The sequence below is a fragment of the Myodes glareolus genome, chromosome 12 (genome assembly GCF_982192425.1).
Source record: "Myodes glareolus chromosome 12, mMyoGla1.1, whole genome shotgun sequence".
NCBI lineage: Eukaryota > Metazoa > Chordata > Mammalia > Rodentia > Cricetidae > Myodes > Myodes glareolus.
In genome coordinates, this window is record NC_142037.1 from 18,565,354 (window position 1) to 18,582,385 (window position 17,032).

At 47.4% G+C, this 17,032-nt stretch overlaps 1 protein-coding gene and 1 long non-coding RNA gene across 2 annotated transcripts; one reads left to right on the plus strand and one right to left on the minus strand.

The window, feature by feature from the left end:
- The first annotated feature begins 4,872 nt into the window (after positions 1–4,872).
- LOC125407039 (dehydrogenase/reductase SDR family member 4) lies at positions 4,873–16,823 on the plus strand. Its single transcript, XM_048444337.3, has 8 exons — positions 4,873–5,179; positions 6,378–6,555; positions 11,624–11,725; positions 13,924–13,994; positions 14,084–14,135; positions 14,412–14,546; positions 14,974–15,029; positions 16,552–16,823. Exons 1-8 carry the CDS (start codon positions 5,049–5,051, stop codon positions 16,664–16,666), a joined length of 840 nt encoding a protein of 279 aa, XP_048300294.3. The 5' UTR covers positions 4,873–5,048; the 3' UTR covers positions 16,667–16,823.
- On the minus strand, positions 7,822–11,625 carry LOC125407099 (uncharacterized). Its single transcript, XR_015004817.2, has 3 exons — positions 10,628–11,625; positions 9,812–10,067; positions 7,822–8,154 (listed from the first exon to the last, which is right to left on the minus strand). It is a non-coding gene; the product is annotated as an uncharacterized LOC125407099 (long non-coding RNA).
- Positions 16,824–17,032: the final 209 nt, after the last annotated feature.

Sequence of the window (17,032 nt, forward strand, 5' to 3'; positions counted from 1 at the left end):
TCATAGTCGGAACCTGGAAACAACCTAAATGCCCCTCGATTGAAGAATGGATAAGGAAAATGTGGTACATTTACACAATGGAGTACTACACAGCAGAAAAAAAATTAACAACATCTTGAATTTTGCAGGAAAATTGATGGAGCTAGAAAACATTATTTTGAGTGAGGTAGCCCAGACACAGAAAGACAATTATCACAAGTACTCACTCATAAGTGGTTTTTAAACATAAAACAAAGAAAACTAGCCTACAAACCACAATCCCAGAGAACCTAGACAACATTGAGAGACATTCATAGTATAGATCTAACCTACAGGGATAGGAGAAAAAGGCAAGATCTCCTGAGTAAATTGGGAGCATGGGGACCTTGGGAGAGGGTTGCAGGGGAGGAGTGAGACAAGGTGGGGAGCAGGAAAAAATGTAGAGTTCAATAAAATTCAATAAATAAAATAAAATATGTTGTATTAACATCCAGATTCCTAGCTTTGTTTAAAAATTCCATGGGGGCTACAACCCCCTTGGGCTCCCACAGCATGCTGATATTTACCACAGGTTAGCCCATTATATGTTCTGTGCATCATTGAAGTAGGTGGTAGATAAAAATACCTCTCGAAGAAAACAAGCCTTTTATCCCAGCACTTAAGATGGCCTCTGTGAGTTCAAAGCCATGCTGGTCTACACAGTAAGTTCCAGACAAGTCAAGGCTACATAGGAAGTCCTATGTCTCCAAAAGGAAAGAAAAAGAGAGAGGGAAAGCCTATCAAAACTGATTAAATCTTTTCAAAGGGAATTTGACTTTCACTAGTTTAAGACATTTGATCCGGACTACAAATATATGTGCACAAAACAAAATGAATGACATATTCAAATATACATACATACATACTTGCGGCAGTTCAATTGTATTATTATTTAAAATAGCAAAACTCTGGAAACCACTAACATGCTTATCCGTAGGAGACTGACTAAATATTACATTGTGCAGACAATCCGCACAGCAGGGTCCTGTGCAGCTATTTTTGAAAGTAAGGAATACAGTAGCTCTCTCACAACATTCCCCAAGAATATATTTTTAAAAGTGAGAGAAGAGATAAAAGAAAGAAAGAAGTCTGGAACAATGTGAAGGATGGTATGTATAGTGTCATCCCTCTTGTTAGAATGATTTTAACACATGTGGGTGTTTTGCCTACAGGCATATCTATGCACCATGTGCATGCCTGATACCCTCAGAAGCCAGAAAATGGCATCAGATGGTATCAGATTCCCTGGGACTGGAGTTACAGTTGTGAGCTGCCATGTGGGTGCTAAGTATTGAACTCGGGACCTCTGGAAGAGTAGCCAGCGCTCTTAATCGCTGAGCCATCTCTCCAGCCCCTAGCTTCTACTTTTCACACCTTTCCATTCCTTTCAAAACCATGACATATAGCATAGAACGGGTATTTTAATGATTAGAAGCAAGGACTAGAAAAACCTAGCTCCTGTGTAGAGTGCTTACCTTACCCAGCATATACAAGACCCAGGTTTGACTCCTCAACACCCTAAGAAAACAAGCAAAAGCCAAAGGTGCAATGCTGTTAAAAATAAAATCCTAAGTCAGAGGAAACCACTTTCTGCGGAAGCTAACTTGTGTGAAAATCCCATCAATGCTAGGAAGGTAAGATGTAGCTCTACCGCACCGGCAGGTAGTGCAGGCTGTCCTGACTCCGCCTGATTTCATGTAGGAAAATGCCAAGGCTCATGGCCCCATTAGAAACCGACAATGAGTTAGCACCTCACACTTGATAGCACTTAGTGAGGCCTCGATACATAAGACCGGTAACTCTTGTCATCGTCCCCGCTTGGCAGTTGTACCAACCGCACCTCAGCCCTTCCACACTGCCCAGTCCTGACTGGTCTCAATCAGGCCTTAGTCAATGACCAAAGTAGGATGCCCAGTGCAAAAATCCATGCAAAAAGTTCATGCCAGATGGACTCTCTTCCGGGCCCCCGTCAAGCCATGAAGAAGATGGAAGCGTAGATATGAATCTCAAGTATTTCCTCAGGAGAAGCTGGTGGTACCACCTCCTGGGACAACTTTGCAACCTAGTTCCCCCTTCCAAAAGATTCTCCTCCTACACAAGTGTGTATCCCCAGGAAGATGCCTTAACCCACCACCTTCAACAACCTCCTTAAGGAAGAATGGAAACTTGAGACCCCACACTTCTTGCCTTCCTTCTTCCCTTTTCTCTTTACAGATCCCCTCCCTAACATCCCCTGTGCTCTTCCGAAAGGGACGCTCCACTACTAGGGCGTGACTCTCTTCTCCCTGAATCTTTGTCTCCCTCACCCCCTTATCGTCCACCCCCATCCTCTGTCAGATAAGCTCTGTACACCTGTCCCACCATGCCAGGCTTTGGGAGTTCCTACTACACAGTTCACCTTCCCCAGGGTCCCAACTCCACACACAGTTGGGAGTCTGGGAAGGGTTCCCATGGTGCATTAGCTCCCACCAGTGAGAGAAGAGTGTGGCGCTTTCCAGCCCATGATCAATATTTCATGAGGCTCAGACTGAGGGGCACCAGTCCGTCCTTTTTCTCTGACATGAGGCAAGCTGCCTGATCTCTTCAGGGTGCGCTGAGCAATACAACCACAACGTCTCGGGTAAGAAACCCCGTAAATCCAGTTCTGGCTGGGTACATCACTTGCTGTCCATATACAACCCCCAGCACACCTGCTTCCTGTTTTGTCTTCTCGGTTGATTTATACATATGATAATTTCATATAATATGAAATGATTCTTTTTTGTTTTTATTGTTGTTGTTGTTTTAGACAGGGTTCTTCCTGTAGTCCTGGCTGTTCTGGAACTCATGCTGTAGAGCAGGCTGGCCTTGAACCCACAGAGATCTAGGTGGCCCGAGCACTAGGATTAAAGGTGTAGTGTGTCATCACAGCCGACCATCAAATGACTCTTTAGTAAATACAGACGCTGTGTAACAGTAACCCCCAGGGCTATATTGCACAGCCTCGCTAAAACTGTGTAAGCTGCATATTTTACCAACTAGCAATACTTCTCTAAAGCCACACCTCTGAGGTGGGCACCGGGGTCACTTCAGCCCACTTAGCAGCAAATGGAGGCTGAAGTCTTGGACTTAGACTTTATAGCTGGTAAGTTGTATTCATCGTCTGCTTCACAGATGAAGCGTCGGGCCTGAGGCAGCCATAGGAATGGTTGCATGGTGACAAAAATCTCTGTGTATTTAGTAGTTCGCGGTTAATAATGCACTTTCACGTTGAGCAAATATTCATTGAGCAGGAATGGAAGGGAAGACCTGAGGCTTCGTGGTCATGGAGAATCCGAGCACTCCCAGGTCTCCGTATTCCCACCACTGGTTAGGGACTCTGTAGCATCTTTGCTGCCACTACCTGAAAGGTGGCAGACCCTCCCGGATGGAAGCAGGACCTCCGTTCTTTCACACTGGGCATCACGGTGATCTTCTCGGGCTGTCTGAAGATGGAGGACTCAGTGGTTCTCAACCTTCCTAACGCCATGACCCTTTAATACAGTTCCTCATGCTGTGGTGACCCCAACCATAGAATTATTTTCATTGCTACTTTATAATTTTGCTGCTGTTGCGAATGTAATGTAAATATGGTATTTCCGATGGTCTTAGGTGACCCCAAGGGGTTGCAACCCACAGGTTGAGAACTACCACAGTAGACTCTGCACCAGGGAAAAAAGTGGTGTCAGGCCTAGGCCAGCTCATAACCCATCGCATTTGTCTCCTGACTTCCTCTTCCGTGACTGTGTGGACCCTGTGAGGAGCATGTCTCACCTGCACAGGCAGTCTCAAGACATTCACTCATCCTTCGTGTGTGTGATCTGTGTGTGCGCATGTGTGTGCACGTGTGTCTGATGTGTGTGTATACACATGGTTGATATAACAAAAGTTATATTTTATTATTATCACACTCTAAGTTTCTAACTACGGTCCCAACGTTGCTCACCCGTGTGGCACAGCTAGCTGAAGTCAGGTCCAGTCTCTAACAGAAGTCTGCAATTCGAGGGTCAGGATCCTGGGAGAGACTCTCCAGTCACAGGGCAGATCAAGGTGGCCTCTCTCCAGGTGTGCAGAGCAGAGCCTTGTTCGTGGTCTCTGCTTATATTCTGCCCAGTGGACGTCGTGGGGTCCTAGGACTGTCTGGTTACTAGAGTGAGGGATGTCAGTGGGTTCTGGTTATCAGGTACAGCCTTGGGTGGAGTTCCTGACTGAGCTATTTTTACCAGTCAAAAGGCATTTTTTTTACCATGTTTATTACAGTCTGCTTGGTGGTGGGGAGGTGTGCGTGTAGAAACCAGGGGTCAACACGGAGTGCTCCATCTTATCCTTCTCATGAAACGGGGTCTTTCTCTGAGGCTGGAGCGCACAGGCTTGGCAAGGGCAGCTAGCCAGAAGCCTCAGCCCTCATCCTGTCCCTCTCCCCAAAGCTAGGATTACAGCTGGTAACCAACACACCCTCTTTATGTTGATGCTGAGGATCCAACCCGGGCCCTCATGCTTGTCCAGTAAGCACTGTACAAAATGAATTATCTCCGCAGCCTCACATATAAACCCAAGCTTTTTTGAAAGAAGAGTTATTTAAGGTTTAAAGAAGAAGAGGGAAAAAGTAAAAAGATTCAAAGCTTCCTCTACCGAAACTCGCCCACCACCACCCCAAAAAAATGATCAAAAAATGGTGGGCCAGCATATGTGTGAAGAGCAGCTGGGGCACAGAAAAGTCTGAGAGTTCCTGCAGAGAAGAGCTGTAGGCTGGTCTACAGGAAACTTGGACTGAGAACTCGCGAGGAGTCCCAAGTCGGGCAAAGGTTATTGATAGACAGGGTGCGGGCGCCAGCTGTCAGCAGGGAGCGCTCGCAGCCTCCGCGGCTCCCCGTCGCCCCGGACTCTCTGGAACAAGTTCTGGAAGTGGGGGCAGGCAGTCTAGGGAGACAGGACGCTCGCTGCTCGACCGGCCTCCCGCCTTTCAACTGTCACTTCCCTGAGCAGAGTTCAACCCAACCCCCGCCTGACCCATGCAGAAAGCGGGACTGCTGCTAAGTAGCTGGACTCGAGCGTGGAAGTCGGTGAGGATGGCCAGCTCCGGGGTGACTCGCCGAAACACGCTCGCGAATAAGGTGGCCCTGGTCACTGCCTCCACCGACGGGTGAGTACGGGAGCCAGAGTTTCCATTCAGAAACAAGTATTCTTCAACTCCTGGACTTTTGTCCACAGGCCTCGAATACGGCCAGAGGCCTGCCCCGGGGAGATAAACGAAACCCAGAGTGGACCTGAAATCTCTTCGAATCCTCGACGTGGCCCTGCCACCAGCTAGCCCCTTGTGTGCCTTTGGCATTGAGACAGCTCGCGGTGGACCCAGGTCCCCTTGTAGGCTGCCCCAATTAACAGCTCCCCCTAGAGTATTGGAAGACCAAAACAGCCAGTCAAGGTTTCAAAGTCGACTTTTCCCACTCCACCTGATAGCTCTCACCAGTGTCCACACCCGTTACCAGATGAAACACAAGATCCTGTGTCCAAATCTGTGCTTAGGTCTGTATATTTGGCCACTAGCTCGGCCTGTCTCACCCACCACTCTTATCTGTCCTGTTTTTCATCCCACAGGACTTTGATAGACAAAAGTTCCTTGAAAACCTAGGTAGAATACAGATGTATATGAAAAGCTAACATCTGGAAATTGTAAAATATGAAATTGATATTTATGTTTTGAGCCATGCTTTTCCATAAAGGCCCCCATATCTAACAACAGATAGAATTTTGAGGTTGTAGTCTGGTAAAAGAGATATTTAGGGATATGGGCTCCTTCAAGCAAGACCCTCAAGCTCCTGCCCCAGCAACTACTGCATACTCCTGGCGTTTCTCTCCCCTCTCTCCCAGCTGGATACAATAACCAGTCATGAGGTTTGTGGTAGATCATGACAGGTCATGGGAACTGGGGTGAAAGATGAGATCATAATTAAATGATCTGAGTTTATCCTTCTGTCTGCACCATTAAAACTACTCTATCTAATAGGACTATGTAAAGCTTGCTGGGTAATGGTGGCGTGTGCATTTAATCACAGCATTCAAGAGGCAGAGGCAAGTTTATCTCTGTGAGTTCAAGGCCAGCCTGATCTACAAAGTGAGTTCCAGGACAGCTAGAACTATAATACAGAGAAACCCTGTCTTGAAAAAACGAAAGAGAGAGAGAGAGAGAGAGAGAGAGAGAGAGAGAGAGAGAGAGAGAAGAGAGAGAGAGAAATATGTAGAGCTCAACCACAGGGAGAGCGAGAATCCAAAGCCAGCGATCTCAATCCAGAGCCTGTGTGCTCTCATCCTTAACAATGTATCTCTTTTTACACTTGTAGGATTGGCCTCGCCATCGCCCGACGTCTGGCTGAAGATGGGGCCCATGTAGTCATCAGCAGCCGCAAACAGGAGAATGTGGACCGTGCAGTGGCAACACTGCAGGGAGAGGGGCTGAGTGTTTCTGGCATCGTATGCCATGTGGGGAAGCCAGAGGATCGAGAAAGGCTGCTAACCACGGTGAGCGGGAAGGAGATGGGCACGGGGCCAGGAGGTGGCAGAAGGGAGGCAGCTTGTACCTTCATCCCTGACTTTAAGACAGCACTGATGAGATGCAGCCCAGCACTGACTCCTGCTAGCATCCCAGTCCCACACCCAAACTAGTCCACCAATAATCCTTTAAAGATTTGTTTTATCATTTTTAATTGTGAGTATGGCAGGGGGTGCTTGTGAGTGCAGGTGCCTGGGGAAGCCACAGGAGAGTCTTGAACCCTCTAGAGCTGGTGGTTACGCACCACCTGGTATGGATGCTGCGAACTGTACTCAGGTGACCTTTGTGTGAACAGGACACAACCACTGGGCCGTCTCCCCAGCCTCTCACCAATACGTTCTTATTGTGTGCCTTTTCTATTACATCTGCATCCTCAAGTCTAAGAACCACCAGATCCCCCCAGCAAGAGAATCAAGAGCCACTGGTGCTTTAGCCTTGCAAGATCCCTTAGACATCCCCCGTAAAAAAAAAAAAATGGCTGGTCCTGATTCTCTGGGATGACCTAACAAATGTTGTCCTGTTCTTTGCCTCCTAGAGCTGATGGGCGCTTGTACGAGGCAGCTCACCTTGTCTCATACACCCACCATGAGCCATTTCTTTCCTGCAGAGCCTTAGGCATGTTTTTGGTGGTGGTGGTGTTTTGTTTGTTTGTTTGAGGCAGGATCTCATGCCAGAGCTAGAGTGGTATGGAACTCACTTTGTAGCCTACTCTAGCCATGAACTAACTTCTCCAGTGCTGGGAGTACAATGTGAGACAACATGCCCAGGCAAGGACTGTTCTCCCTGTATTTACAGAGATGGAGTCACATAGCAGAAGACCCCTCTCGGGGTCTCACAGCCAGGAGGGAAAGATCTGTGGTTCAACCCAGACCTACCCTTCTTTTGATGCCACAGACTAGATACTTCCCCCCTTTTATGTAGTGCCAGCCCTTAGGTACCCAAATAGGCTTTAGTATAAGCGCATGTCAGGTTTGACACTTGGCACCAGACTCCAACTGTGTACGAAAATATGCACCACGCTGCAGAGAAGGTATGCCTTCCCCCAAGACTCATGGTGTGCACTAGTCCTCAAAGTACAAGGAAGGACTTACCAGCACAGAGAGAACACAGCTGTGAATGTGTCGGACAGCTGGCAGAAAGAATTTGGGCAGCCTTTTTGGAAGAGGAGGACCTTAAACAACAGTTGACTGAAGTGGGACAGATAGAATAAGATTATTCCGTTTTTATTATTTATTTTTATTTCATATGTATGAGATTTTTTGCTTGCATGTATGTATGTTCCACGTACACTATGTGTGTTCCATGCCATGCATGTCAGAAGATAGTGCCATATCCCTTGGAACTGGAGTCACAGACAGTTGTGAGCCTCCATGCAAGTCCTGGGTACCAAACCAGGGTCCTCTGTAAGGTCAACCAGTGATCTTAACAACTGAGTCTCATGATAATTCCAGTTTTAAAGGACTGTTGACAGATACTTAATATGCTCCTCAAAGGGCCAAATATGAGTCCAGGAAAGTTGTATTGCCTGTCACAGACTGCTGGAAGAGCCTGAGATTGTAGTCTTGATCCTGAGAAACAGAGGCCAATTAGTAACATTTAAAATGAACATGGCATGCACGTGTGTGTATATACACACACACACACACACACACACACACACACTCAGCAGTGCTGGGGTCAAACCCAGAGCCGTGCCCAATTTCATGTCAAAATCCTATGGGGTTGGGGGTTTGGGAAATGGTTCAGCCACTGAATCTCTTGCTCTGCAAGCAGGAGGACTGAGGGTCAGGCTCTCAGGCCCACATAAATGCCAGGTGTGTCTAGGGGCTCACCTATGATTGCAGCTTCAGCAGACAGACAGAGATAGGGTCGCCAGAGCAAGCTCTGGGTTTGATTGACAGGCCTTGACTCAACAGAATAAGGTGGAATAGCGACCAAGGAAGGTTCCTGACATAAACCTCAGGCCTCCACACACGTGCACCCACATATAAACTTGCAAATGTGCGTGAAAAGAAGAAAGGCCTTATTAAGAAAATATCCTCTGGCCGGGCGGTGGTGGTGCATGTCTTTTAATCCCAGCACTTGAGAGGCAGAGGCAGGTGGATCTCTGTGAGTTCGTGGCCACAGCCTGGTCTACAAGAGCTAGTTTCAGGACAGGCTCCCAAGCTACAGAGAAACCTGTCTCAAAAAACCAAAAAGAAGAAGAAGGAGGAAGAGAAGGAGTCTGAGGAGGAGGAGGAGGAAGAGGAGGAGGCAGAGGAGGAGGAAGAGGAAGAGACAGAGGAGGAGGCAGAGGAGGAGGAGGCAGAGGAGGAGGAGGAGGCAGAGGAGGAGGAGGAGGAAGAGGAGGAAACAGAGGAGGAGGAGAAAGAGGAGGAGACAGAGGAGGAGGAGAAAGAGGAGGAGGAAGAAAAGAAAGTCCTCTGGCCACCAGAAGGTCCACTTAGCAAATCCTGCATCCTGTAGCCCTGGCCCTGAAGTCGAGCTTGCTTTTAGACCTCAAGGAATGAGTGATAATAGGCAGACAGGATGAGGCTAGGGCTCCAGCCACCCTGGTAAATGAGCAAACAGCCAAGGACTGAAGGGAGGAGGGGAACTCTGTCAGTCTTTAGCCAAGAGCTGGAACTGTGGGAAGTGAGCTGCTTGGGTGGGACTCAGGGACTTCCACGGCCGCCCAAAGGAGTGTCAATGGCTGTGCAGCAAATAGAATCTATGTGAAGCTTGGAGCAAGATGAAGATTATTTAAAGAAGGATAATCTGGCGGTGGTGAGGATTAACACGGAAGATGATGAGAATATCAGTAAGGAAGCCATTGGCTATCACCCAGGACGAAGGCAGTGACAAAGGGATTGTTCAAGAGAAGGTGGGAATGAAGACTTTTCTAACCACGTGCCAAGAAATGAGAACTAGGAAAGGCGAGAGTCACATACACACGTAGTGTACACACACATAGACATGTGCATGTATACATACATTAAAAAATCAAAACTATTGGGGCGTCTGTACAACAGATGTCAGGTGGAGAGTGATGGGGTAGCCCTTAGCAGTTCAAGAAGCTCTCGTTCTGTGTCTGCTGCTCCCCAACCGTGGTTATTGATCATAGCCTCCCACCCTGCACCACAGTTCAGCAGTAGTTTGCTCAGACAAGGTGTGCAGATCCCCCACTTGTTTTAAATGAGTAACTGTCAGAACAGACAGGTCCAGAACACATTGTGCTGATCATACCTGTAGAGCAAACTCTGAGACACATCAACGTGGTCTTTTCTCACCCAGCATTCAGGGGGATGACTTTTTATATTGGAGTTTGAGACAGGGTCTTGTTCTGTAGCTCAGACCGGCCTCAAGCCCGTGATCCTTTTGCCTCAGTTTCCCCAGAGCCAGGATCACAAGAATAGACTATCATCTCCAATTTCTCATGAACTTTTGTGGTTCTATGATGCTCAATCAGCACACAGCCTTCTCCCTGTCTGTGCTGACAGGCCTGAAAGGGAAGACAGAAGTCAGAAGAGGGAGAGAACCCTCTGGTGCAGCCCATCACCCTCTCCCCCTCCCTGACTTTCACAGAGCATGACATAATCACTTTCCTTCTGTTCTGTTCTTGCCAGTTACATGTCATCGGGCTTTTTGCACAGAGCCAAGCCAGGTGGCTGAGATTTTGGGCTACAACACCGAAATCTAGAATGCACGAGCAAGTATCAATTGGGAGTGGTTTTAAAGGACTCTGTGATTTAAAATTTTTGTTAAATGAACACGTTGACAGCCTGGGTATTCCTTTAGCGCTGTAGAAACAACTGAGCTTAGCACCTAGTTAGTGGGAATAATTAGTTAAGAGGAGAAGCCAGCAGATGGTGTGCATGGTTAATAACACCCCGCCTCTGCCAAATTGGAGGCACAAAGTTGATTGAGGGCCCACTACATGCTATTTGCCCAAGGCTTCAAAATTGCCAGGTATGGGCAAACACAAAACCTGGTTTTAAGGTGGCCTCTAACTACCGACAATGCTTGTTGGCATATCCTCCCAAGCCATCACCACCTACTTACAACTTAATGAGGAGGTGAGATGTCTCCTTTCTTGGCTTTCTCAGTTTAAGCCTCAGTTTCCACCATGCCTCCTCTGTACCACTGGGCCAAAAAGAGAAAGAAAAGTGGCACCAAAGCTTAGTGTCAAACTCTATAAGCCAGAAAGTCTTCATCGCAGCTCTCCTGCACAGCTGGCTTCACCATCGCAGCTCTCCTGCACAGCTGGCTTCGCCACCGCAGCTCTCCTGCACAGCTGGCTTCGCCATCGCAGCTCTCCTGCACAGCTGGCTTCGCCATCGCAGCTCTCTGGAACAGCTGGCTTCGCCATCGCAGCTCTCCTGCACAACTGGCTTCATAATGATCCCAACTGGCTTGGGGGGTGGGGGTGTTCCTAGGAATCAGCTCTCTGCTAGAGTTGGAGTCTGACCTCAGTTCAGCCACCACTGTACCTGAGGGGATAAAAATCCCTTCACCTCTCTAAAGGAGTGGACCATTCTGCTCTTAAATGTCCCTACAGAATGATTACTGAGTTACAAGCTTGAAAAATGAACCTCCTCAGACCTAGGTGTCATAACTAGGAAAATGAGGAAATTGGGCTAGAATGACCCTTCACCAGGACCTCTCTTCATTCAGGTACATGTGGACAGGCTGGCTCTGAGGTCGTGGTGACATACTCGAGGAAAATGGTCAATAGGTGCTCGAGGAAATGGGGCTGGGACTCAAGAGGCAGTCTAGAAATAGATTTGAGGTGAGAAGTGGAGACGTAAGAATGTGGGCGCTCACTAAAGGAAAGTGTGAGGAAAAGAACAAAGGGTCAGAGACGCCCTTAGAAGAAGCGGCAGATTGAAAGAAGCGCAGAAATAATAGCTTCAAATGTCAGCAGAGCTTAGGGTGGCTTTAGAGAGAACACCTTCGGGAAAGGCATTTGACAACTGCTCCTGAGACGAAACTCCAACAATGATGAGTGCATCTCCCTCCCTGAGCTGTAGCCCTGACTCACGCCTTTCTCCTCTCTAGGCTGTGAAGCTTCATCAAGGCATTGACATCCTGGTCTCCAATGCTGCTGTCAATCCTTTCTTTGGAAACCTAATGGACACCACAGAGGAGGTGTGGGACAAGGTGAGAAGTTAAAGCAGCAGGGAGCTGGCCTCAGAAAACAGCCAGCACAGATGGGGCCTGCCTGTAGAGCGCCTTCTCCACGTGTGGATGCGAAAGGATCACTTAACGTGTGTGGCGTGTGTGGCTGTCGGCTTCCCACATCCTACTCTCCTCTCTCTCCCGCTTTTCCCAAGCTTTGTCTACTGTCATTTGCTCAGTGCTAGCCACCTCTGCTTCCAGCCCCCGCCTCCCTCCCCTAGCCTGCTCACCCACACCCTTCTTCCTGGTTTGTTTCCAGCAGAAACATGGCAGCTAAGAGGCCAACAATACCATGCTTAAACTTACCCACCCGCCCCCTTTTCAGCTGTCAGAAAAGAATGTTTTTTTCATTAGTTGGGAATGTTAATAACTGCTGTTGACTGAAATGTCAGTTTTGGTGAAATTACAAAAGTTGATGCATTATAGCATACAGCCTTTGGATACGACCTATTTTTTTCTCTTTCTACCCACACTGCTAAGACAATTCTAGGTGTCTCAAACGTGCTAGGATGTGGGTTTTTAGGTGACCGTGTCTTGTCGCATCGTATTCATAATGTAATTCTCCCATCTACATACACCCTTCAACAATAAAGCTTTAACCTAAGGTCACTATTCCCACATGATTTGGATATGCTAAATTCTTATGATCCCCCATGGATTTCTCAACATGACAGTTTAAGGATAACAAAAATATTATAGTTTATCAGCGTTCCAAACAAAGACCAGAGTGCCAAAATGTTCTTCAGTGAGCCAGTTTCTGGTTATTTTTTAGAGTAAAAAAGCCTCTTTTGGTAAAAGTTAAATAAAACCAGTTTGTAAATCAATATTTTTTCTCCTTTTCATTTGAAAGGTTTTTTAATTTTTTAATTTTTTGTTGTTTTGTTTTTGTTTTTCGAGACGGCGTTTCTTTGCATAGTTTGGTTGTCCTGGAATTTGCTCTGTAGACCAGGCTGGTCTGGAACTCAACGAGGTCCACCTGCCTCTGCCTCCTGAGTGCTGGGATTAAAAGTGTGCACCACCACCATCCAGCTGACATTGTTTTTAATTTTTATGTGGCTGTGCTTTGCCTGTATGGGCGTCTGTGCACCACACGCATGCAGTCGTCCCAGAGGCCAGAGGAGGATGTTGAGTGACTTGGACGTCAAACCTCCAGAGTGCCTGTCATCACAGAACCAGGGAAAACAGGACCATGATGCGAGCTTACTGACCAGTCAGTCCAGCTGAATCCGTGAGCTCTAGTTTCAGTGGCAGAACCTGTCTCGAGAAACAATAAGTTGGAGTAGCAATTGAGAATAATGCCCTGCATTGACTTCTGACCTCTACATGTACACACATATCCCACAAACAAGATTAAGTAAAACTGGGCATGAGATCCCAGCACTAGTGAGGCTGAGGCAGGACAACTGCTACGAGTTCAAGGCCAGCCTGAGCTACAGAATAAGTTCCAGGATAGCTGGGCTACAGAGTAAGGAAATAAAACTATACAGATATGTGAAGAGGTTAAATCAGGCAAAAGGTAAATAACTCGAATCTAGGTAAAGGATGCTGGGTAGTCACTGTATTTCTGTCTCAAATGTTTAGTACGATTAAATTTTTAAGAAGTTAGCACAGGAACACAGAAGGTGAGCAACCCACTACTCAGAACAATGTAACAAAGTCATACGTTTAAATTTTAATTTTGAGATATGGGAATTATAATTGCAGAGTATACCCGGCTCCCCGGGAGATGTTCCCTCATTATTCTACTTCCTGGTAAATATCCATCCAGACGGTCCATCCTGAAGGTCATCTCATCCTCCGGGTGTCTCAGGTCAGGCTACATATTCCCTGAGAAGCCCAGCCCACTACAGTGTAGGCCCAAGCAATGACCCAGTTCCAGGTTCCCTTCTTAGAAGAAATACAAAATCCAGCTCAAAACCAAACAATCCCTGAGAGGTCAAGCTGACTGTGGCCTGGCTGGGTAGGAGAGATGCTTGATCACCTGACCCCATGTGTCATCAAGTAAGATGAGCTATGAGAGGCACCTACCCAACCTTGAACCTGAATTTTTCCCATTGTTTGGTCGGTTATCCCTGAAATCTCTCGACTCCAGCAGGCATTCCCAGAGAACCCACGTAACTCCTGCTCACTGTGGCCTTGGGAGAACCCGCTCACAATGTCTTCCTTTCTGTTGGCTTCAGGTTCTGAGCATCAATGTGAAAGCGACAGCCATGTTGATAAAAGCGGTGGTGCCGGAGATGGAGAAACGAGGGTAACCAATACAGGGAGGAAGCTTGGGTGAGATGGGTCCCACGTGGGCCGTCTTTATGCCGGAAAGGGTCAGCTCTCTTTCCTTTTCAGAGGTGGCTCGGTGGTGATTGTGGGGTCCATAGCAGCCTTCGCTCCATTCCCTGTAAGAACCTACCCCTTCTACCCTGCCCTCCATCCTCTGCCATTCACCCCTCCAACTGCCCAAAGAAAGATTTTAGCTTCACTCTAAAATACTTAAGAGTATGTCCCCTTCCAAAAAATAGACACCTTGCTTGCATGAACTCTAGCCTACCTGAGACTGTAAGATGGTTTCTGACTGTGACCCTGCCTTACAGGGGGTGCTCCTGCCTTCGTTGTACAATAAGAACCAAAGGTGACCTGCAAAGTACTCAACTGACTCATTCTCTTCTTGCCCTAGGCTCTAGGCCCTTACAATGTCAGTAAAACAGCTTTGCTGGGTCTTACTAAGAACTTCGCTGCGGAGCTGGCCTCAAAGAACATTAGAGTGAACTGCTTGGCACCTGGACTCATTAAGACTCGTTTCAGCAGTGCGGTGAGAAGGGAGAGCACTGTACCCCTAGACCCTGGGAAAGATAGGGAAACCCAGTGCCTGAACCCCTACCCCTTCCTTCCCATCCCTGTTGCCTGTGCTTGTGCATATCACCTTTCTTTACCAGTTACCTTCCCCAGACCAGACTTTCACATCCTCCTCTCCTCCTACATGGGCTCTACCAAGTGAGGAATTCAGACTGTACCCATATTGTATCCTGTCTCCTAAAGTGGATGAGAATTAAGCAAGATTGCTGAATAAGACCTGACGAGAATGACTGTAGCGTCCCGCAGTGGGGAGGGCAGGTCGTGAATAAGAGATGAAAATGTGAACCCTTCCTCCCAGATGCTGTGGAGGCAGACAGTTCCCTCCCTTCTCTTCCCATGCTTTCCTCTTCTTACACATAAAAAGATTTCTTTTCTTCCTACAGTTATGGCAGGATGGATCAAGAGAGGACATCATGAAAGAACGCTTGCAAATTAGAAGGTAAGCTGACACGGGGGGAGGGGGGGAGTTAGCATGTTTAGAGACAGAGCTCAGCCCTGGCTCTCAGTCCCACAGATAACACAGCATGCTCCTCTAGACTTCACCAACTCAGAAGCCCACCACTCCTGACCTGACCAAGGACACTGCTTCCACTGCCAAAAGAAAAGCAGAGTTCTCGTTCGCTGTCTGCCTCTACCTCGAACCTGTGGAGACCAGAACCCAGAGGGCAGTGGTGTTTCCAAGACTCAGAGTAATGATCCTACAATCCAAGAAAAATGTCTGTGAAGCTCACTGAGCCCAGACTCAGCCTGAGGGAATTTCTCTCTTCTCCAGTGGGCTGACTGAACTTCTCAGACATTTTTGCTAGGTCTGTATTGTGCTCTCACTGCCCCTCTTCCTGCCTTCTGACTGCTCTAGCTTGACCCCTCAAGGACAAATGCCGGCAGTGTCCTGTAAACATTCCATCCAGCCTTCCTCGAGTTCTCCCAAAGTCATACTGAAGCTGGGCCTAGTTAACATCTTCTCAACAAGTCAGAGCATTGCCATTCTAGAGACTCCAGTGAGTGATATAACCCAGTGATTCTGGGTCCTGGTGGCACACTGGCATCGTCTAGGGATGCTTTGACAAGCGCAGTTGGGCACACTCCCAGGGACTTCTCTTTAATTGGCCCATGGTGGAATTTGCACATCTTTTTTCCTTTCCTTTCCTTTTTTTCGAGCCTCCTGAGCAGCTGCAGTGAGCAGCTGGGTTGAAGAAATGCTCGTCCAGGCCTTCTACTCACTCACGGTCACCTCTCGAGCACACAGAATCCCAACCCAAACAATGCAATCTTGCACATTCTTATCAAATGAATCTGATCTTAAAAGGATAAAAGTAGATTCCTAAAAAGCACTGTACATTGAGCCTGTACAGATGAAATAACCTGATCATGCCATTTCCTGTCACAAAGACTCTCTGACACTGGAATAGTATACATACATGTTGAAAACAATTTCTTCTGAAACATGAAATAATTGTTCACCATTTTATCAATTCCACTTTGCATCCTGGTATCTAAAAACAGTGTTTCTATATTTAAATATAACGTGGTTTTGCAGGAATCAGTATTTATGCTTATATAAATTATAACCACATAATCATAACCACCCTATTTAATAGGTAAAAAAGCTGTACACTGATTCTGGAAAATCACCTAATTCTTTTTAACATTTTTTAATATGTATGGGTGGGTTGGTTTTTTGTTGTTTGGTTTGGTTTGATTTTTTTCAAGACAGGATTTCTCTGTGTTCCTCTGGCTATCTATCCTGAAATTTGTTCTGTAGACCAGGCTGGCCTCACATTCAGAGATCCGCCTGCCTCTGCCTGCCTCTGCCTGCCTCTGCCTCCCTGTGTGCTGAGATTAAAAGCCTGCGCCGCAGCACCACCGGATTCCACCTGATAATTCTTAAGCAAATTTCATGCACTATGGGCCAGTTGAGAGGGGCTAGCCGGATTTACGTTTGCTCTCTCCCTGTTTCCCAGGCTAGGCAAACCAGAGGACTGTGCCGGCATAGTTTCTTTCCTGTGCTCTGAAGATGCCAGTTACATCAGTGGCGAGACGGTAGTGGTTGGAGGAGGAACCCCTTCCCGCCTCTGAGGACCAAGAGAGACAGCAGAGGTTAATCCAACTGGTGGGGGGGAGGGGTGCAATCCACCTTGCCTCTGTCACCCTTCCTTGCCGCTGACTAATATTTTGTTCACCCCACAAAATCAGCTCTACCCGATAATAAATTCCTGCCTTCTCTGTGGTCAAAGTGTGATCATATGAGCATTCCTGCTGTTGCTATGGCCTTGTAAAAGGCTTTGCGTGGGAGAGGAGGGGTTAGGGGGATGGAAAGGGACTTGATGAGAAGACTGTGGCTACCTTGATAAAGACCAAGTCCCCGCCTCCACCGTCTCTGGAGCATTTGAGGGGAGATAGAAGGGACCCGGAGTGGAAGGAACAGAAATGGAAATTAACCAT